The sequence below is a fragment of the Notolepis coatsorum genome (genome assembly GCF_963971535.1).
Source record: "Notolepis coatsorum genome assembly, chromosome: 6".
Lineage (NCBI taxonomy): Eukaryota > Metazoa > Chordata > Actinopteri > Aulopiformes > Paralepididae > Notolepis > Notolepis coatsorum.
Window position 1 is genome coordinate 41,131,387 of NC_140170.1, and position 23,217 is coordinate 41,154,603.

The 23,217-nt window shown below is 46.2% G+C and overlaps 1 protein-coding gene across 1 annotated transcript in view; it reads left to right on the forward strand.

Annotated features, from left to right (window-relative positions):
• LOC311230655 (unconventional myosin-IXAb-like) overlaps positions 1–23,217 on the forward strand; it is a 326,861-nt gene that overhangs the window by 153,037 nt on the left and 150,607 nt on the right. Inside the window, exons 3-5 of the mRNA XM_084317004.1 lie at positions 1,265–1,359; positions 12,880–12,942; positions 21,371–21,470. Of these exons, the coding sequence (XP_084173130.1) occupies positions 1,265–1,359; positions 12,880–12,942; positions 21,371–21,470 (258 nt within the window). The remainder of the gene's footprint in view (positions 1–1,264; positions 1,360–12,879; positions 12,943–21,370; positions 21,471–23,217) is intronic.

Here is a 23,217-nt window from a genome sequence, read left to right on the forward strand (position 1 = left end):
CTGGCCACAAGCACATGCTTTCATATCACGCAGACACAGAGTGCATACATTGATGCATGCACATAAACTGTGTGTGTGTGTGAATATTTACTCTACTCACATCCTCCATTAGAAAACATTGGGTCCAGTGCTTTGACATGGTTAACTATGAATACAACACTGACTGACTGACTGACTAGAATTAGAATCACTTCAAGTTCATAATATGCCATATGTTTGCATATACCAGGAATGTTTCCTCTGCGTTTTAACCCATCCTAACTATTTAGGAGCAGCAGGCAGCCACAGTCTGGCGCCTGGTTACCCACTCCAGCTCTAATACCAGTGCCTTGGTCAAGAGTAATGACAGGAGTTTGTACCTCGCATGCATGTCTTTTATGGTGTGGGAGGAAACCCATGCGAGCACGGGGATAACCTAAAATCTTGAATCTTTTTATCACAATTTTGGTACTTTCCGAGGTCTTACTTCACATTATGGTTAGAAATGAGTTTGGTGTAAACACTGTCATTTCAGTTGAATTTCACAGCTTCATATCAATGTATTTTCTATTTGATCAGCCCACATGTTGGCTTCTCCTCTTGTTCTTCCTGTCATGTTGCTGACGTTATTGTGTCAGGTGGGCATTTTGAAAGGCAGTCAGCCCAGCAATCAGAGATATTATTGTGGAGTGGAATTTGTCCTAGCCATTAGCCATGATATCTGCAGTTATACATTCATGCAGCAATCGGGTCCAATAATACCCCAGGACTCCTTCTCGCTCACTATCTGTCTTTCTCCCTGTCTTTCTCTTTCTCTCTCTCTTTCTCTCGTTCTTTCTTTTTTTCTTTCTCTTTTTCTCATCTATCTTCTGTCTTTCGAAGATGTTTTTCTTTCCGTGGTAGCCAGCCGTAGTCTCCTGGTAGGGGCCTCAACCTCTCCTCTCCTCAACTTCTCCTCTCTTCTCTTCTCTCAATGCTGCTGTTCCAGTTCACTCACTAGAGTCTTCATACTCTGCTAGCCAGCCAGCCAGCCAATGAGAGTCCGATGCCCCTCCATGCCCACTAATGTTAGAACACAACGTTAGAACGGCACTCCGTTGACCTGAGGATGGAATCACTGCATGTTTGAAACATTGTTTTCTGAATAATATCAGGTTTTGTTTTGGAGTGGGGGCCCTTTGTTTTGTTTTATCTTCTTCTGCGTCCCCTATTGTTACCAATTGTGTCTTCTTTGTTGGTATTTTGGGTTGATGATGAATGTTGCCGTTGTCTGTTTTCCCCTCAGGCCTTTGGGAACGCCAAGACGGCCCACAACGACAACTCCAGTCGCTTCGGAAAATTCATCCAGGTCAACTACCAGGAGAGTGGCACCGTGAGGGGGTGAGACATGCACACACCCACAAAGACACACAAAGACACACACACACACACACACGCACATGCACACACACACGCACATGCACACACACATGCACACACCCACAAAGACACACAAAGACACACACACACACACACACACACACGCACATGCACACACACATGCACACACGCACACACACACACGCTCGCAGACACACACACACACACACGCTCGCAGACACACACACACACACACATTCATGCACACAGACAGAAAGACAAAAAGTCACTTGCTCTGTCCCTCTCTCACTCTTTATTACACATACACCCAAGCAAGCATCATTCACACACACACACACACACACACACACACACACACACACACACACACACACACACACACACACACACACACACACACACACACACACACACACACAGATATATACTAGATGAGTGAGACATTTCAGCAGCAGAATCAGCCAGATAACTCTACACCAGGGGTCACCAACACGGTGCCCACGGGCACCAGGTAGCCCCCCAAGGACCACATGAGTCGCCCGCGGCAAGCCTGGGTTTACAAAGTTTAGAATATTGATATGATCCGTTTCCCACCTTGTTCAGTCATTGTTGATCATTATAGTGAGAAATCACTAACATGATCAGTGTCTTCACAAAGATGAGTATCATTTATCAGTGATAATAATTAGTGGTGGGACTCGATAAAAAATTATTAATCGAATTAATTAATTAATCACATTTTAATCGCATATCAATATTTGATGCGAAAAGCAATATTTTTCAATTCAAATTAATTTTGGTATACGAGTGAATCAATGAATATACTAGTGCTGTCAATAGATTAAAAAAATTTAACTAATTAATTACACAATTTTCTGTAATTAATCTAGATTAATCTAGATTAAAAATAGCATTTTTCTACTTAAAACCGAAGCTTGTAACAATTATTTAATTAAATTATTTTTAAATCATGGAATTAATGTAAAATCAACACAAAGAAAGTATATTTAGATTCAAAGACTATTTTAATAGTTTTGTTTGAATACAGTTTCTCTCCTGTGAAATACAAATGTTCAACAAAACCATCAACATTGACTCGGCTAGACCTCTTTCTTATATCCGCGGCGCTAAGATTAAAGATTTTTCACTCTGTAACTGAGGGGTACAATTCCCTGACTGTATTACTAGATATGATACTTACTACCACTACCTTTGTACTTAATATTCGGCCACCCAGTACACGGCATAAATATATTATCATGAACACTCTCACGTAGATGAAACGGATCCAACACAAATGTACGAATTAGAAACAGGTCTTTATTTCCTACACAGCGATGGTGTGTAGAATAAGCACTTAATCACTTAATTACATTTATGAATTGAAATAGTATGCACTTTTATGGCAAGGAGTATTCGTCGGTATATCAATAGATAATGTCCAATCTCTGAAGGCGCAGGTTGTAAATATACGACCTGGAATAGTTAAGGAATAACAGCAATGATACTTTAATGATTATACTAGATACACTAGAGGGGGTTAATCCGGTCGCTTGTAAGCCGACAGGAGTAGGAGGGGGGGGGGGGTAGAATCCAGCTGCCTCGTCCGGCCAAGGGTATCCCAGGAGAACCCACTGTAGTGCCGTTCAATGCGCCGGCGATCCTTGGACCACAGATGAAAGCAGGTGGACTCTTTGTGGGCCGGCTCTCTCCGGTCCACGGGGGAGAGATGTGGAGAGACCTCGTCTTGCAGAGCGTCTCCTCACCTTGCGTCCTCTCCAGGGGGGGGGGGTTCCAACACACTGTAGTGTCGGGGGTCTTTATCCATAGAATAATCAAAGTATCCAAAGCATAATCCGTGCCTGGGAAGGCGGGCTGTCGTCGGTAGAATAATCCGGTATACAGGTCCACTCGCTCGTCGGCTCTGGGGCTCCTCGGGTGCAGCTTCACATAGGGTCAACCACCCTGGGTAAGCAGCCAGTTCTCTGCCCGAAACGATGGGGTACTGACTACGGTAGTATTCTCACCGCACGAAGCACTATATATTAACAGACTATTATTAGCTTAATAGACTACGTCCAACTCGACGATATAGTGCCAAATATGACTATTCAAATATTAATATACACGATGTCTCAATACCGATGGTAGGCCGAACTTGGCCTTACTCCCACACGTGGCATCGCGGGGAGGCTTTACGTCTGTGACTCTATTGGAGGGTAAGAAACTGGACTGAAAAGAAAGTCCTACTTTAGTAGCGCAGTATATATACGCACTATGAACAAATAGTCCCATTAGTGGTGCGGTAGCCAAATTCCTACGCGGAACTAGGACTTGTTCGTACATGTCGAGCGGTACGTTTGAACTGGGTCTGAGGGGTATGGCAGCCTGGCACCAAGGTCTCGACCAATAGTAGAATGGAGACTATTATGGGATGTTCAGTAGGCTAGAATGGATATTCAATGCATATTGTACAAGGAATATACAAGGGATATCAGGGAATATTAGAGAATATACAAATACAATTAAATATATATATATAAATAAATATATATATTCGGTTTAATCTGGCCCTTCACAACAGCCACCCCCTGAATAGGTCCCAGACCTAATCAGTTAAACGGAGACAGATTAATCGCGTTGTCTATTTACACATAAGGGTTTGCTGTAGGGGTCAGTCAACTTCACAAAGTCATAGGGTTGTAGGGTCATGGTCATCATCGATTGTGTCTGGGAGTCGAGGCAGTTCTATGAGCCTTGCCACGGGACGGGTGTAAGTGCGACCCTGGACGAGCACTTCAGCTGCTCGGACCTTGCCGTCGGCACCGGTGATCACTTTGCTTACGCGGCCGGCCGGCCACATAGCTCTGGGCAGTGATTGATCAATAATCATGACGACTGTTCCTTCTGTCAAATTGTCTCTCTCCTTTACCCACTTCTGGCGGGTCTGTAGAGACGGTAGGTAGTGCAGTAGGAAACTGTTCCAAAACTTGTCGGCTAATACTTGGCTGTACCTCCACATTCGTCGGCCGTTCGCTTCTTCAGGCCGGTACATTGTCTGGGGTAATGCAGGATCTAGCCGCCCCATCAGGAGTGTGTTGGGGGTAACTGGGTCGATATCCGCCACATCACTGGAGACATATCCGAGGGGCTTCGAGTTAAGTACTCCCTCAATCTCCGTGAGGACTGTCATTAGGACTTCTTCCGCCACAGTCTGGGCCCCAAGTACTGCGTACAGGGCTGTCTTTATGGAGCGCACTTCTCGTTCCCAAGTGCCACCGAAGTGGGGTGCGTTTGGGGGGTTGAATTGGAAATCAACCTGTGCTGGAGCGAGGTGGGTCTTAAGTTCTGGGCCCATAGCTTGGAAGCTCTCTCTCAGCTCTCTTTCGCCGCCTTTAAAGTTTGTCCCATGATCGGACAATAGGGTAGACGGTCTTCCTTTCCGTGATATGAATCTACGGAAGGCCATAAGGAATGAGTCTGTGCTCATGGTCGGGAGAAGCTCGATGTGTATCGCTCTGGTGGTCATGCATTTGAATACAATACCCCACCGCTTCTCGGTTCCTCTTCCTTTCTTTATGTGCAGCGGGCCAAAGCAGTCCATACCCGTTGAGTGGAATGGCTTGTCACCGATTCGGAGGCGACATGGAGGAAGGTCAGCCATCCTTGGTATGCTGGGCTGCGCGCGCCACTTGCGGCAGTCTAGACATGTTCGTTGGAAGCGTCGTACCGCCTCTCTTCCTTGTAGGATCCAGTAACGACGTCTGATTTCCGCGAAGACTCTTTCTGCTCCTGCGTGATGTACATCCTCATCGTATTTCTTTATAATCAGCTCTGTGACCTTGTGTCGGCTGTTCAATACGATCGGGTATTTAATGTCATCCGGTAGATTGGGGGCTCTGCGTAGGCGACCACCCACTCTGATGAGGGTGTGAGCGTCGCTCTCGGGGGCCAGGTGAATTAATCTGCTGTCGGATGGGACGGGCTTTCCTCCCTGTAGACAGGCCAATTCATCGGGGAACGAGTCTCTCTGGGCTCGCTGCAGTAGAAGCAATTCTGCTTCCTCGTAGTTAGCCGCTGACATATCAGCGGGGGACTTGCACTCCGGGTGGTACCGCAGGAATGTTCTTTGTTGTGCACTCTCTATGGACGTGCAATCGTTTATGTTAGGGTCGGTGGAGGCTACGGTGCTCAATCCACAGAACACAGACTTCTTAATTTCCACCTCCTCTGGACTTGCTTCCCTCGGGATAGGCATGGGCCACTGTCCTTCCGGGAGTCTTAGGAATGCGGGGCCGTCACTGTAGACATTGCGACGGGTGAGGTCATCCAGGGGCATCCCCCGGGTGATGACGTCAGCTGGGTTCTGTTTTGTATCAACGTAGCGCCACTCTGTTTCTCCGGTTAACTCTTCGGTTAAGTCTTGAATCTCGGTGACTCTGACTCCCACGAAGACTTTGTACTTGCATGAGTCCGATTTGATCCAGGCGAGTACCGTCGTGGAATCTGACCACAGGATTGTTCTAGACACCGGTATGGTGAGCTCACGTTGGATGAGCGTGGCTAGGTGCGCTCCGGCTAGGGCTGCGCAGAGCTCTAGACGTGGGATAGATTGTTGCTTGCGTGGGGCTATTCTCGAGCGGGCGAGGACAAATGCTGTGTAGATCTCTCCCCCCTGGTCTTGGGCCCGCAAGTAGGCTACTGATCCGTATGCGACCTCTGAGGCGTCACTGAAGACGTGTAAGTCCATTTTACATGTCTCTGGCCTCACCGTGGGTGGGAAGTAGCTTCGGCGCATATTAACGCCTGGGAGTGAGTGGAGCTCCATCTCCCACTCTCTCCAGGTGGATTTAAGGTGTGCGGGAATGGGGTCGTCCCAGCCCTGGTCCTTGTCCCACAATGCTCGTACAATCATTTTTGCCCTGGTGGTGTACGGTAGAATACATCCTAGCGGGTCATATTGTCGGGCGAGTGTTGTGTACACACTCCGTCTGGTGGTCGGCGCCGCCGCCGGCCTTCCCTGCTCCGTAGTCAGGGGCTTGTGTCTGTAGTGAAGCGAATCTGTTTTGAATCGCCACACCAATCCCAGGGTCATCTCCTGGGCTTCTCCCGGGATTGTAGCCATCCAGGTCTCGCTGCTGGCTGCCTTGTCCTCGGAGGAGAGGCTGCGCAGTACTTGCGGATCGCTGCTGGCCCACTGCCTGAGATCAAAGCCGCCTTTGATCAATGAGGCGCAGAGTTTAATCAGGAGAGCCTCGGCTTCTTCCTGGGTTGAAAGGCTTTGTAGACAGTTGTCTACGTAGAAGCTGTTCTTTACGCTGTGTCGGACCTCTTCGTCCGCTGCTGGGTCCTCTGCTACATGTTTCTGTAGTGCAAATGTCGCACAGCAGGGGCTGCACGTCGTTCCGAAGGGGAGGACTTCCCATTGGTAGATGGCTGGGTGCTCATCTCCTGGCTTCTCTCTCCATAGGAACCGTAACAGGGGCTTGTCCGCCTCTACTAATCTCACCTGCAGGAACATTCCTTTAATGTCCCCGCTGATGGCCACCTTTTCCTGGCGGAAGCGGAGTAGAACGCCGAGTAGGGAGGGGCCGAGTGTGGGACCGGGCAGTAACTCTTTATTCAGATTTTGGGATCCGATCTGGTAGCTGCAGTTAAATACTATGCGGTCTTTACCGTTGTGATGGACCTTGTGGTGGGGCACGTACCACGATTCAGTGGTCTGGTCAGCCTCTTTAATGTCCATCTTTGTGACGTGTCCCGCTGTGATGAGCTTCTCAATCTCAGCGCGGTATACACTCTCTTGGGCGGGGTTCTTGGCTAAGCGCCGCTCCGTGTTCAGCAGGTACCGTTCTATGGCGTCTGTCTTGGCGTGGAAAGTAGGCATTCCTTCTCGCCGCAGGAGTGGCGTGGCGTATCTCAACACGCCGTTGACCGGGACTCTCTTGGTCCCTGTCTCGAGGAGGTGAATGGCGTAAATGTCATCTTTAGAGCGAATGTCTTTCTTTCCATTCTTAAAGGGCATTTGTTCCAAGCTCCATAGCCGCTCTACGTGTTGCAGGAGTGCGGTTTCTCCCTCTGTGACTCGGGAGTGGAGACATCTAGTGGCTGTACTTCGGTTGAGAGATTTGGCGAGCGGGCCTTGGAGAGTCCATCCCAAACGGGTCTCGACTGCTGCAGGACAGCCTCGGGGTCCGGTATGAACCCGGTCTATCGGGACAATGAGGTCTGCATGGTCGGAGCCTATCAACAGGGTCGGCATAGCATTGTCTATGAGCGGGATCGGTAACTTGCGCAGATGTGCATATTTCTCCATCAGCTTGGCGACGGGGTATGTGTACCGCGACAGTCCTATTTCTTGGCTGGTGAAAGCGTCTGCAATCTGGTACCGTCGCTCAGGCTGGCCGCTTGCTGCGATAGAGAATGAGACATTCTCGCCCTTTATCGTCTTCAAATCTCGTCTTATTGTCCGAATTGTCATTTGGGTTTCGCTTCCCCGCAGCCCTAGCTGGGCCGCAGCGGAGGCGAGCAGCAGGGTCTTCTCTGACCCGTCATCGAGGACGGCGTAAGTGTCCAGGACTTTATTCTGGTAGCTTAGTGTCACACGCACTACTTTTAGGAGTACTCGGGCTCCACTGCTGCTGGCGGGATCGATGTACATGACGCTCGCTTTGCGGCTGGATGGTGCGGGTGAAGGGCGCCGTCTGTTACTGTCGTGAAGTATGTCCAGATGGGCTCCATCGCACTTGGTGCACCTTTTCTTTAAGCGGCATTCGGCTGCCATGTGTGAGCGCGCACAGCGAAAACAGCGCTTGTTGGACTTTATCCATTGACCTGCTTCCTCCGCGTTCAGCTTGGGGAAGGAGTCACATTGCGCTAGCCAGTGTTCTTTCTCACAGTAGGGGCACACTATCTTCCACTTCTCCGTTCTGGAGGGGGTACTGTGGCTCCTGCTGCTCGGTACTGACTCCGATTGGTGCATCACAGTCACCGATCTTCTTCCATCATTTAGTCGTCTGGTTCCTTCTCTGGAGCCAGGGGTGCTCCGTCCGAATGTATCTAGCCGTAGGCTGCTGACTTCTCTCGCCAGGAAGTCTGCTAGATCGAGGAGGTTCGGTTCGGGGCCATTCGGGTCTCTGTGGTCCCTCTGCCGCCTAAAGCGCTCCTGACGAGCGGGCGGCAGCTTCTCCAGGATCCTTTCCACATTTGAGTTGGCGTAAAGTTCATACTTCCCCTTCTCTCTTTGCGCTCCCAACATCCCTACCAGATACTGCACTCTGACGGACAGGTCGTCCAGTGCTCGATTGTCTATTGCTGGGGGTAAGCGGTCGATGTGTCGGATCTCCTGGATCACGTAATCCCATATGCGCCCATACCTCTGGTCCAATGCTACCAGCGCTGCTGTGTATGGGGTGGTGGAAGTCGCGTAGGCGAGCGCTATATTATGTGCGCGGGGCACCTTTAAGTGCTGCAGTAGGATGGCGTATTTGTGGCGTTCATCCAATACATCCACCAACATGGTCTCCAGACACATGCGGAGTTCTGTATACTGGGCCCGGTTCTCTTGGGTGAAGTCGGGTACCATAGGCGTGCCAATGTATGACGCTGACTGTGGATACATCGGCGAGCGTTGGGGGAGAGGCCTCCTAGGCGAGTCTCCTCCCGCTCCTTGGTATGGGCTGGTACCGGCAGTGTACCATGGCCCGCTTGTCCAGGTGCTGTTCCTCGGTGCGGGTCGTGCGTCGTGCTCACCCGTGTATAGAGTCGGGGGTCTGTAGCGCAGCTCCGCGGGAGTATAGCCTGGGCTGTACCGGACCTCCTGGTCCGGTAGAGTACTGTGCTGTCTTCGGGCGCGGTTCTCCTCCTCTTCCTCTTCGTCTTCAGTTAGGTCATCCAGTGCTTGTAGTCTCTGGTTTAGCCTCTCCACAGGATATGCTGCTCCTTCCCGGTTGCTAGGTCTCGCTTGGACCGGTGGGGGGAGGTGGTCTGTGGGGGGTATAGACCTCGTCTGTTGGTCAAGTTCAGGGTTGTTTACTCGGCTAGGGGATGCCGCCCTGGAGGTGTGTCTAGACGAGTTCCTGGAGCCTCTGGCGGAGGGAGAGGGTGTTGTCCGTCTGATCAGCTGTTTTATTAGTTGCGCTTGCTGTCTGTCGCGCTCTGCGTCCCGTAGAGCACCAGCAGCTGCTCGCTGGCTGTCTGCTCGGTCTCGGGCCACATTCTCTTCCATCTGAATGCGTCTTATTTCCAGGCGTATGTGCTCTTCTTCGCTCCGTTGCTGTAGCTGCAATCGATCGCGTTCACCCTGGAGTCTATCGCGTTCAGTAGAGGCTTTCAGGCTGACGAGGAATGCCTGCTGTAGGGTCCTCTCTGCCTCGCTGGGAGAAGGCGGTTGTATAGGGGAGCCTTCCCTCGGGGTACTCCTTGCGGAGCCTTGGAGCTCTATCTCCACGGTGCTCTCCCCGTCTTCTTCCGTGCCGAGTTCTCTCTCGGTAGCGTTGTATTCCTCCCGGGACTCATCGGGGACTACTTCTTCAGTACTGGCGGGGTGTGAAGTCATGTCTGGTTCCCACTGGTCCCCACCGTGAACTTGGTCAGTTACATTAGAGCCCGTAGGGGCCTCTATGGTCGGGGTAGTCTGGGCGTTGGGGTTAGACATACTTTTACTTTCTAGTTTTACCGCGTTTACTGTTAGTAGAAGACTAGGTTGTTGACTGACAGCGTAAGCCTCTAAGTACTGAGGGAGCCGTCGTTCGCGCTGCGGGCGTTGGTTAGGAGGATCGTTTCGTGGAGTGTTCATCATAGGCCATTTCAATATTAATAACACTATATTAATATTACACTAATTACCCTCCGGCTCGAAGGACCAATTGTAACTGAGGGGTACAATTCCCTGACTGTATTACTAGATATGATACTTACTACCACTACCTTTGTACTTAATATTCGGCCACCCAGTACACGGCATAAATATATTATCATGAACACTCTCACGTAGATGAAACGGATCCAACACAAATGTACGAATTAGAAACAGGTCTTTATTTCCTACACAGCGATGGTGTGTAGAATAAGCTCTTAATCACTTAATTACATTTATGAATTGAAATAGTATGCACTTTTATGGCAAGGAGTATTCGTCGGTATATCAATAGATAATGTCCAATCTCTGAAGGCGCAGGTGGTAAATATACGACCTGGAATAGTTAAGGAATAACAGCAATGATACTTTAATGATTATACTAGATACACTAGAGGGGGTTAATCCGGTCGCTTGTAAGCCGACAGGAGTAGGAGGGGGGGGGGGGGTAGAATCCAGCTGCCTCGTCCGGCCAAGGGTATCCCAGGAGAACCCACTGTAGTGCCGTTCAATGCGCCGGCGATCCTTGGACCACAGATGAAAGCAGGTGGACTCTTTGTGGGCCGGCTCTCTCCGGTCCACGGGGGAGAGATGTGGAGAGACCTCGTCTTGCAGAGCGTCTCCTCACCTTGCGTCCTCTCCAGGGGGGGGGGGTTCCAACACACGGTAGTGTCGGGGGTCTTTATCCATAGAATAATCAAAGTATCCAAAGCATAATCCGTGCCTGGGAAGGCGGGCTGTCGTCGGTAGAATAATCCGGTATACAGGTCCACTCGCTCGTCGGCTCTGGGGCTCCTCGGGTGCAGCTTCACATAGGGTCAACCACCCTGGGTAAGCAGCCAGTTCTCTGCCCGAAACGATGGGGTACTGACTACGGTAGTATTCTCACCGCACGAAGCACTATATATTAACAGACTATTATTAGCTTAATAGACTACGTCCAACTCGACGATATAGTGCCAAATATGACTATTCAAATATTAATATACACGATGTCTCAATACCGATGGTATGCCGAACTTGGCCTTACTCCCACACGTGGCATCGCGGGGAGGCTTTACGTCTGTGACTCTATTGGAGGGTAAGAAACTGGACTGAAAAGAAAGTCCTACTTTAGTAGCGCAGTATATATACGCACTATGAACAAATAGTCCCATTAGTGGTGCGGTAGCCAAATTCCTACGCGGAACTAGGACTTGTTCGTACATGTCGAGCGGTACGTTTGAACTGGGTCTGAGGGGTATGGCAGCCTGGCACCAAGGTCTCGACCAATAGTAGAATGGAGACTATTATGGGATGTTCAGTAGGCTAGAATGGATATTCAATGCATATTGTACAAGGAATATACAAGGGATATCAGGGAATATTAGAGAATATACAAATACAATTAAATATATATATATAAATAAATATATATATTCGGTTTAATCTGGCCCTTCACAACACACTCCATAGATTAATCTAGATTAATTTATTTTAATGCTTTAAATAATTTAAATTAATCTCAAGTTAAAGCATTACTTTTGACAGCCCTAGAATATACTATGTTTAAGCAGCAAAATCCTGTATTCGCTACTACACAGACCAACAGATCAATGACATTTTTAACAAAGTGCAGCAAATTTAGGAATAATATATAGCGCAAAGGACCTTTTGTAAACTCAAGCACTTTCGAGGTCAAAGTAAAACGCAGTACTTTCAAGTACATTCCAGAACAATTGACCATTGGGGGAAAAAAACTCTTGATTGATCTCAATTTCTCTTTTTTATTTTATTTTTTTTATGAACAAACCAGACAAAGAAAAAGAATTTGCGATTTATTATACTTTATACTTATAGCACATGCATGAGTCTGGTCTCCTTTGAAAGGTAACATTCGTAGTTTCGTACACAATAAAGAAAAATCATCATGCGATGAAATGCATCAATTTCTTTAACTTTGAATTCTTTCTGTAGTTAATTAATCTAAATTAATGCGATAAAGTCCCAGCCCTAATAATAATATATAACTAAAGTCAAACTGAGTACATTTGTTATTTCAGAAGAGTGTATCAAATTGGTAGCCCTTCGTATGACTCCGTACCCATGAAGTACAGTAGCTCTCAGTTTCAAAAAGGTTGGTGACCCCTGCTCTACACAGTGGGAGTCCAATTGTCCAAAACAACAATTCATTCAAAGCCCATCTGTTGTGGTTCATGAAAGTTGGTAATCTCACGCTTCATGAAATAGTATTAGTTTTGCCCAAAATGAAGGTCTTAAGGACCGAAAATGTTGTTTTAATATGGAAGCGGTTGCAAGCATGAAGAAGGTATGTGTCTTTTCCAAGAGCCTACACTTTGAATATTTACTTTACCCTATAAGAAACCGTGGAATTTCTCCTGTTGAAAAAAAAACATAGAATAAGAATTACATTTCTCTTATGATATCCTCCCGAGTACAGTTTCCTTTACAATTGCGATCTTCAATCTCACTTAAAATATCACCCTGCTGTTTACGACCTCATACCACCGGCAGGTCTATCTGTTCCCTTTCTCCTTCACCCTCTCTCTCCTCCCTCCTCTCCCTGTTTTTCCTCCCTCTGCTCATTCTCTTTTCTTTCATCATATCGCTCATGTGTGTGTGTGTGTGTGTGTGTGTGTGTGTGTGTGTGTGTGTGTTTTCAGAGCCTACGTGGAGAAGTATCTCCTGGAGAAGTCTCGTCTGGTGTATCAGGAGCACAACGAGAGGTGAGGCAGCGGCCACTGCTGCGTCTTAGATTAGATTGTACTTTATTATCATTATAATTAGCATACAACGAGATTTGGGACTAAAACTCAAGGTGCAGTAGTGGAATCCATGTATCCATGTCCCCTACCACTGCACTTTGCTGTCTTATTGTTGTCTCACTGTTCTGTCCTGTTTTGCACTTATTTATTATTATTATTATTATTATTATTATTATTATTATTATTATTATTATTATTATTATTATTATTATTATTATTATTATTATTATTATTATTATTATTATTATTATTATTATTATTATTATGTTGTTCCTATTTGTGAAAAAATCATGCACTGAAATGTCAAATCACATTCCATTTGTACCTGTACAATATGGTGAATAAATTAATCTGAATCTGAATATAAAATCACACAAGTAATAAAAGAGAAACATAAAATACTATACAAGAAACATAAAATACTATACAATAAAACAATGTTACAATACAATATACAAAATAATAATCTACAAAATAACAGTCCATGTCAGACGGTGGTGGGTATTGCACTGTGGATATTGCACTTGAGGGGTAGGATGTTGCACAGTGTGGGAGGAGGGGGAGGGAGGGGTGGGTTATTGGTGCATGTTGTTCAAGGTGGTGATGGCTCTGGGGAAGAAACTGTCTCTGACCCAGTTTGTTCTGGCTCTGATGCACCTGTAACGCCTGCCCGATGGCAACAGTCTTTGCTGAAATCTCAAATCTCCATGCAAATGTGTCAAGAGAGATCCAGAGATGCACTGTACAGTCTGAAAGGAACACAGCAAAAAAAAATGGAAATTAGCGTACCGTCTAATCCAGAGAGAGAGAGAGACGAGAAGATAGATACCAGTCTCCTCTCTGTGCGTTCAGTAGAAAGCTATCTGGCCGCGTTTTCCTTAATGATAAGCAAGCAGTGCAAGAATGCGGAAGCATTCTACCGTAGTGTTGTGCGGTAATGCGCCTTTCATTTTCCGCCGCCCAGCGCCCGTGCGTGCACCGGCGGCGGCGTGCTCGCTCAGGTGCGTGCGTGCGCCGGCGTGCTCGCGCGAGGTGCCCGCGCATGCGCATGAGATACCGCCTTGGTTCGACACGAGCGGAGCTCAATATATATAAGTCACCGCCCCTTATTCAGTATCTAGAAATAGCTCAATTGGCAAGACTACATGGCTGTGGATCCTATGGCTCGTTTGCTGGCGAGTTCGAATCCCATCGAATATTTTTTTTTTAACGTGATTTTTTTTTTAACATGTATTCTTTCGCCGGTTAAGGTTAGGCATGGTTAAGGTTAAGGTTAGGCATTGTTTCGGAGTTGGTTAAGGTTAGAACGGTTAAGTTTAGGCGCTGTTAAGGAGCTGGTTAAGGTTAGAGTTTGTCAAAGAGAATGGCAATATAATTTCTATGGTTAAGGTTAGGCATGGTTAAGGTTAAGGTTAGGCATTGTTTCGGAGTTGGTTAAGGTTAGAACGGTTAAGTTTAGGCGCTGTTAAGGAGCTGGTTAAGGTTAGAGTTTGTCAAAGAGAATGGCAATAGACAGCCTATTTCCGCGCGACAGCTCCCAAAGCGGGCCTGAAAAGAAAGGCGCTTTACCGTAGTGGCGTGCGGTGACGAATGCTTCCGCATTTTTGCACTGCTTGCTTATCATTAAGGTAGACGCTATCTGGCCGCATGTTAGCCTAGCTTAGCACAATGAATGGAAGCGGACATGGCCGGTTAGCCTTCGGGAGAGGTGTTGGGACAATGCCTAGGCTACCCGTCACTGTCCGCTTCCATTCATTGTGCTAAGCTAGGCTAACGTGCAGCCAGATAGCTTTCTACTGAACGCACAGAGAGGAAACTGGTATCTATGTTCTTGTCTCTCTCTGGAGAAGATGATAGCTAATTTCCCAAAATGTTGGCGTGTTCCTTTAAAGTTGCAGTTTAGGAGATGTTAGGTGGCATCTGTCCACAAGGAATTTCCAACACAATCACATTGACACATTTTCAACTCGTTATTCCCTTTGAAGTCTGGAGTTTGGATGAAAGTGTTAACTTTCTGCCCATATTTAACCAGGCTAGTTGACTAAGAACCGGTGGTGGAAAGTATTTATCTGAACCCATTAGTTACTAGTTACTTTGAAGAAAAAGATGTTGCAAGGCGGCTAAGTGGTGCAGTGGGCAAGGCGCTCGCCACTAACGCAGGAGATGCTGGGTTCGAGCCCAGCTCTCGGCGTTGCCTCCGGCTTGGCTGCTTGTTCATATACTAATACAATTGGCAGTATTAGGGGGTGGGAAAGCCGGTGGGTGGGGATCAGACGTTGTGGACAGCACGTGTTACTCCTCGACGCTGAGAGATCGCGCTGTTCAGGTGAAAAGATGCGACGGCTGCCTCCTCGAGTACCGGAGGGGACACGTGATGCAAGGCTTGGTCCACATTGCAGCCGGCTTGTGGGAGGCATGGCCTAACAACGTTCGAGACAGGGGAGGGTAGAATTGGATAATACGAAATTGGCATGGGAGAAAAAAAATAGAAAATGGCGAGAAAAAGTAGATATAAAAATAAAATAAAAAGATGTTGCATACACCATGTACTTTTACTTTGGATTCTTAAAGGAGACATATTTGAGTCCTTTTCAACAAGTTAATATAGGTCTTTGAGGTCCCCTAAACATGTCTTTGAAGTTTAAAAAGATATATAATATAAAATATAATGCATTCTAGCAGCCTCTATAGCTCTCTGTTTCAGTCCTGTTCTAAATGAGCTGTTTCTGTGCCTGTAACAAGCAAGCTGCTTTTATCGTACAAATATGATAATTATCGTACATCTAGTAGTGGTGTGCGAGCCTGTACCATCGAACAAAATTCAGATCCAACTTTCAGACTAGACGTTGCAGATCAAATATGAGTATATGACTCAAGATCCAGCAATAACATAGCAATCTTGTCGTAAGAAATGTTGTCAGAAACATATTTTAGGTTCAACCGTAGAAAAGAGAAGATTTACACGTGAGCTGGTATCTTGTATATCTTTGCACATACATGCATGTTATTCATTACGGTGATTGTGGCTGCAATTCTGAATGGACTGTTTCAAGGGGGTGGGCTGAACTGTTTCATGGGGGTGGGCTGAACTGTTTTCAAGGGGGTGGGCTGAACTGGACTGTTTCAAGGGGGTGGGCTGAACGCCTGAATATTTTTACCAACGGATTTCCAGTTCCGCGTTCTGCGCTCTGATTGGCCACTGACGTTTCTGGTCGCGGCAATCGTGTGACGCCTATTTCTTTCACCGGTTAAGCTTAGGCACTCTTCAAAGTTGGTTAAGGTTAGAGTTTGTCTTAGAGCAGGGCGATAGAACGCCAGCCCTGATTCCAAACTCTAACCGTAACCAACTTCGAAAGAGTCGCCTAAGCTTAACCAGTGATAAACTAGGCGTTAGGTCGTTTGCAGGCTGTTCGAGGCGGAAATGGGCGCAGAAACGGCGTCACGCGATTGGGCGCACATGTCACATGACCAGAAACGTCAGTGGCCAATCAGATCGCAACAGAAACGTCAGTGGCCAATCAGATCGCAGAACGCCAACGCGGAACTGGGAATGGGTTGGTAAAAAACTAGACGCGAACCGAACTGCAGAAAAGTTGGCACAACACCTCATTCTGTATAAACAATGCAACACACAGGAAAATACTATTTTAGGTCCCGTTATATAATATCATGGTATAATCCAATGTAGAACATGATACAGCTGGTAATATCATGGTATGCAAACCATGGTACAGCTGGTAATATCATGGTATGCAAACCATGGTACAGCTGGTAATATCATGGTATGCAAACCATGGTACAGCTGGTAATAATATCATATCATTGTAATGGCCAAAGAACTATGTAAATACTGTGATACTTTTTGGTAAGAATTCCCTGCTGTTCAACGGTTCAAACCAAAGACCATCCAGTTGTGAGCTTGCTTCTCTTAGCCATCAGGACACCGTGCTGTGTTGGTTTATTCTTAGCTCTTTAGGAAAGTATTCATATTTGTCTTGGGAGAATATGAGATGTTCTCCGATCAAGTTTGCCAATCCATATCTCTCTTCTTCCAGTATGAGGTCTTCATTTCAGAAACTCTACACTTAGCCTTCATTTCCTTTTGAAAATCAAGATATTATATTTATATCTCTTAAACAGCACATTTACTGCCCCCCCCCCCCCCATTCCTCACACAGTCGACAGTGCAGACGATCATGTTTCCCTGCCTGAGGTCAATCAATAATAATAATCATTATTGCGCATAGCAGCGGTCCGTTATCGAGAAATAACTGACCGCTGTCAGGGGCAACCGAGCGCTATTGACCAATCACAATCAAGCATTTTGGCGAATGTTAAAACGCCATGTAATAAATAATAATAATGTATACACGATTTTTTTTATTTTTTTTTTACCTTTTTAAAGATTAGTATTACGTAACCGGCAGTGAATAAAAGTCTTTATTTTTGGTTATGTTTATCAGAGGTTGGTTATGTGTTCTGCCCAGGATTATAACAAACACCTTGTCCTCCATAAACCTTCAACACGCATGCAAACACACTTACCTTCAACCTGGTCCTCCACAAACCTCCAACACACACACACACACACACACACACACACACACACACACCTCCACCTTCACCACGGTCCTCCACAAATCTCCCCTACTGTCTCCAACCCCCCCTCACCCCTTCCATATCCCAATCACTTATCCCCCCCGAGAGTAAAAATCGTCCGATCAATCTTTTTGGAAAGAGGGAGAGGGGGGCAGTGGGGGGGCTCCACTGGTCATCTTATCCTCTCCAACCCTGATTGGCCTGAGGTTTCCATTTCAGCGTGATGATGACAGGCCGAGGCAGCCATATTGATGGTGGGGCTGTGTTGCAGGACCTCGCAGCCTACTCTGGAAGGGTGGGTTGAGGGGGGGAGTTACACTGTAGAGAATCTTAAAAGGCCTGATCCGTGATGATGGCTCATTTGTCTTCCAGCCCTGGGGTTAAAAAAAAAACATCATGGAAAGTACACCCAGGGCTCTGCGGTGGTATTTGTTCCAACGTGCATAAGGCAAGTAATTTTGTGATCTGTGAAAATTATGGTTCAGGTTGACCGTCCCTACAAGTTGCACACATGCCAGATGTGTCGGATTTCTAAGTTTTTTTTTTTTTTTTTGGAGCATATGAACTAAGCTAGCAAGGCATGGTGTCAATCAACCACCACTATCATCATCGTTATCATCGTCCTCACCATCACCACTGTCATTATTGTCATTCTCATTACTGAGATCGTCTCCATCGTCACCATCCTCATCCGTCTTCATTTGTTATCTTCTCTGCACTTCTTTCTTTATCTTCTGTTTTGAATTCAGTCTCTCTTGGTACTATTTCCACATAACATCTATCCTACGAATCTATCACTATGAATTGAAAATGGGGGACCCTGATGTAAACAAGACGAAAGTCTTTCTCAGGTCTGCATCCCCTTAACAATTGTGTGTATTGAGCCGTACTGTATTGTACCCATTCTGCAATCTGTTAAATACAATTTTCATTCATTCATTCATTCATTCTACATTTGTTTCATCTTTTACAGACGGCCACTTTTAACGGCCTCACTGGACCATCCTAACTTTCCATCTCTATCACTCAGTCATTCCCATGAGTGTTTAAAAACGCGCTTAGAAGCACGGAGAGCGGTTCCGCTTCCAACAGCAATATAATGGACCTGTCTCAAACCCTGCCCTCTTTTCTTGATCCTCCAATCACAACTGTCGCTTACCTCGGACAAACCAAGTTTGTCCGAGGTAAGCGACAGTTGTGATTGGAGGATCAAGAAAAGAGGGCAGGGTTTGAGACAGGTCCATTACATCTTCAGTGCTCTTGGCCAACCCCCCCCCCCCCCCCCCCCAACCTTTGTCACGGTTAATCAGGAGCTCCTTACCATGGGCTCACACCAGCACACTGCTCCTTTTGTTTGACTGAAACACAAGCTGCCCGCTGGGGTCCAACGTGTGACATATTTGTTACAGATTACAGGTTAATCTGCTACAATTGGGCAGCTGTTTATTTAATTTCTTTCGTTTTCTTTTGCAGTCCAGTAATACAGGGGGTGGTTTACTCTGAAGGGCCAACTGATTGACTGGCTGAATGGCTGAATAGCTGAATGACTGACTGGCAGACTGACCTAATAACTGAATGATTGGCTGACTGACTGAATAACTGAATGATTGGCTGACTGACCTAATAACTGAATGATTGGCTGACTGACTGAATAACTGAATGATTGGCTGACTGACCTAATAACTGAATGACTGGCAGACTGACCTAATAACTGAATGATTGGCTGACTGACCTAATAACTGAATGACTGGCAGACTGACCTAATAACTGAATGATTGGCTGACTGACTGAATAACTGAATGATTGGCTGACTGACTGAATAACTGAATGATTGGCTGACTGACTGAATAACTGAATGATTGGCTGACTGACTGAATAACTGAATGGTTGGCTGACTGACTGAATAACTGAATGGTTGGCTGACTGACTGAATAACTGAATGATTGGCTGACTGACTGAATAACTGAATGGTTGGCTGACTGACTGAATGATTGGCTGGCTGGCTGGCTGGCTGGCTGGCTGGCTGGCTTGGGGTCACATTCTTCCACACATGCCTTGCTGGAATGTCCAGATTTGAAAGCTGTTGTCCCAAACTGTCCTGTGGGGGAACTGTTAAAATGATCTATGATGCAGCCTGTTGTTGCCAGGGACAGTAGCAGGCAGCAGTATCAACGAGAGAAGAGTGCTTTTTCACACAAAATAATGCAAAGTCAATGAGGTCGAGCTCCTGTCTGTACAAGCTGAAGGAAGGTCACGCTGTGGAGTACAGTTCAGCTCGGTCAGTGTGTGAAGACGGGAGCTTGACCCCACTGACCTTGCATTGGTTTGTAGCTAACTATCTGGAGCTAGTGTGAGGAACAGCTTTGATTGTGCTGAGAAGGGACTCTACCGATCAACACTATCATTGGTAAGAAACGGGGCTAGGGTTCTAAAAAATCTGAACTATCCCTTTAAATGTAAAACATCCCTTTTTGAATCAGTATGGGCTATTATAGGTTATTTATTATACTATAACTAGGTGTGAAAAACATTTTTAGAAACTACTAAAAACTAGTGTGTACTATTAGTACTAACTAGGGATGTTCGATATTGGCTTTTTTACCGATACCGATATACCGATATTGTCCAACTCTTAATTTCCGATACCGATATCAACCGATACCGATATATGCAGTGTTTCCCCTCCCAAAAAACGGAATAATTTCAGGTAATTAACATTACATATCTCTTTTTTTTTTGTATCTACTTTTTTCTCCCATTTTCTATTTTTCTCCCATCCCCAATTTCGTATTGTCCAATTCTACCCTCCCCTGTCTCGAACGCTGTTAGGCCATGCCTCCCACAAGCCGGCTGCAATGTGGACTAAGCCTTACATCACGTGTCCCCTCCGGTACTCGAGGAAGCAGCTGTCGCATCTTTTCACCTGCACAGCGCAATCTCTCAGCGTCGGGGGTCTGCGTTTGGAGGGCACGCCGCCCCCGTCGCTTCCTGATTCTGCTGCGCAGGCGCACCAACCGACCTGTAGGAGTCGCTGTCCACAACGTCCGATCCCCACCCATCAGCTTCCCACCCCCTAACACTGCCAATTGTATTAGTATGAACGACCAGCCAAGCTGATAGCAATGCGGAGAGCTGGGCTCGAACCCAGCGTCTCCTGCATTGGTGGTGAGCGCCTTGCCCACTGCACCACCTAGCCGCCCACATTACATATCTCTTGTTGTGGAATTAACACAACATTATGCATACTTTTGACAATAAATAAAATCATAATTTGTTCTTACTTGCTTGCCTGGGTAAATAAAGGTTAAATAAATGTAAAAAAATATATAGAAAATTGTTTTGTTTTTTTAAACCGATACCGATAATTTCCGATATCACATTTTAATGCCAATATCGGACATCCCTAGTACTAACTCAATTAAAATATGCATAGAATGTGAGTAAATTGCCTCTGACCCCCCCCCAAATAAAAACATAAACAATTTATAAAAACTAGATTCAAACTAAACATTTTTAAACAATAAAAACTAAACTGAAATTAGTAAACCATCTTTGGAAACTAACTCAAACTGAATTGAAAACAAGTGAACATGTTGTAATACGTAGTTGTAATTATTTTGTGTTTTTTTTTTTAACCTTTTGAATGTACTGTACAATTAACCACTCTGGCTTGGAGGTGGCTCAGTCTTTTCAGCCAAGAAAACATGTTGGACATTTTTATTGAATGTGGGGAAAAGATTCAAAAGCATATCAATGTTGAAACTCACTGTCTGCATTTCTCTCTGTGCAGGAACTATCACGTATTCTACTATCTGTTAGCGGGAGCCAGTGAAGAGGAGAGGACGTCCTTTCACCTACTGAAGCCTGAGGAGTATCACTACCTCAACCAGGTACACACACACACACACACACACACACACACACACACACACACACACAGACACAGACACAGACACAGACACAGACACACAGACACACACACACACACACACACACACACAGTTTAGCTAACCATTAATAGAAATACATTCGATTTTTATGAGCTTTTCTAGAACTAAGTCACTTCACACCAAGGGGAGACACACAACAGACAATAGAAACACAAGAATGGATGGGGAGTAGGCAGTGGAGAAGAGTTTAGCCTTGAGGCAGGATTGGAAACTTGAGAGACTTTTCTTTTGAGTCGCAACGGTCTTGGGGACGTTAGTTCCAGCCTGGGAGCTGCCCTGGAGAAGAGCTCTGTCCTCAAAACTGTGACGGTTTGACCGTTGGTTAGGAGAGAAGGCAGGTTCTGAGAGGGTTGGTAGGAGGAGAGAAGGGAGGCTGATGTAGATCTGAGAGGGTTGGTAGGAGGAGAGGAGGGAGGCTGAGGTAGATCTGAGAGGGTTGGTAGGAGGAGAGGAGGGAGGCTGAGGTAGATCTGAGAGGGTTGGTAGGAGGAGAGGAGGGAGGCTGAGGTAGATCTGAGAGGGTTGGTAGGAGGAGAGGAGGGAGGCTGAGGTAGATCTGAGAGGGTTGGTAGGAGGAGAGGAGGGAGGCTGAGGTAGATCTGAGAGGGTTGGTAGGAGGAGAGGAGGGAGGCTGAGGTAGATCTGAGAGGGTTGGTAGGAGGAGAGGAGGGAGGCTGAGGTAGATCTGAGAGGGTTGGTAGGGGGAGAGGAGGGAGGCTGAGGTAGATCTGAGAGGGTTGGTAGGAGGAGAGGAGGGAGGCTGAGGTAGATCTGAGAGGGTTGGTAGGAGGAGAGGAGGGAGGCTGAGGTAGATCTGAGAGGGTTGGTAGGAGGAGAGGAGGGAGGCTGAGGTAGATCTGAGAGGGTTGGTAGGAGGAGAGGAGGGAGGCTGAGGTAGATCTGAGAGGGTTGGTAGGAGGAGAGGAGGGAGGCTGAGGTAGATCTGAGAGGGTTGGTAGGAGGAGAGAAGGCAGGTTGAGGTTTTAGTTAAAATCATTAAAATCCTATTTCTTTGTTTTGAGAATGACTGAGGTAAAGGTCAGAGAACGTCATATCTGTTATTGTGATTTTAATACAAACTGATCATTTTCCTACAGGATAATAGCTAACAGAAAGTTGTATTGGCTCTCTCCAGCTGTGACACATGGCTCCCATCTTTGCTGTTTGTTCCCATTTATCAAAATAAGGCAGGCGTTTTGGTTGTGGGTGTTACTGTACTGTGTCATTCATTCATATTTAGTCATACTTATATAATATTTCTATCGTCGCTATATAGATCCATGTGGTCTTGGTCTTGTACTGTGACAACAACATGTAACAAATACACTAAGGTATATAGAAGGTAACAAATACACTAAGGTATATAGAAGGTAACAAATACACTAAGGTATATAGAAGGTAACAAATACACTAAGGTATATAGAAGGTAACAAATACACTAAGGTATATAGAAGGTAACAAATACACTAAGGTATATAGAAGGTAACAAATACACTAAGGTATATAGAAGGTAACAAATACACTAAGGTATATAGAAGGTAACAAATACACTAAGGTATATAGAAGGTAACAAATACACTAAGGTATATTGAAGGTAACAAACAAGTGTATATACAAGGTAACACAGTTCTACTGTGACTGACTCACGTTCTAAAGATATACAAGAACGTGTGCGGAGTGCAATGAG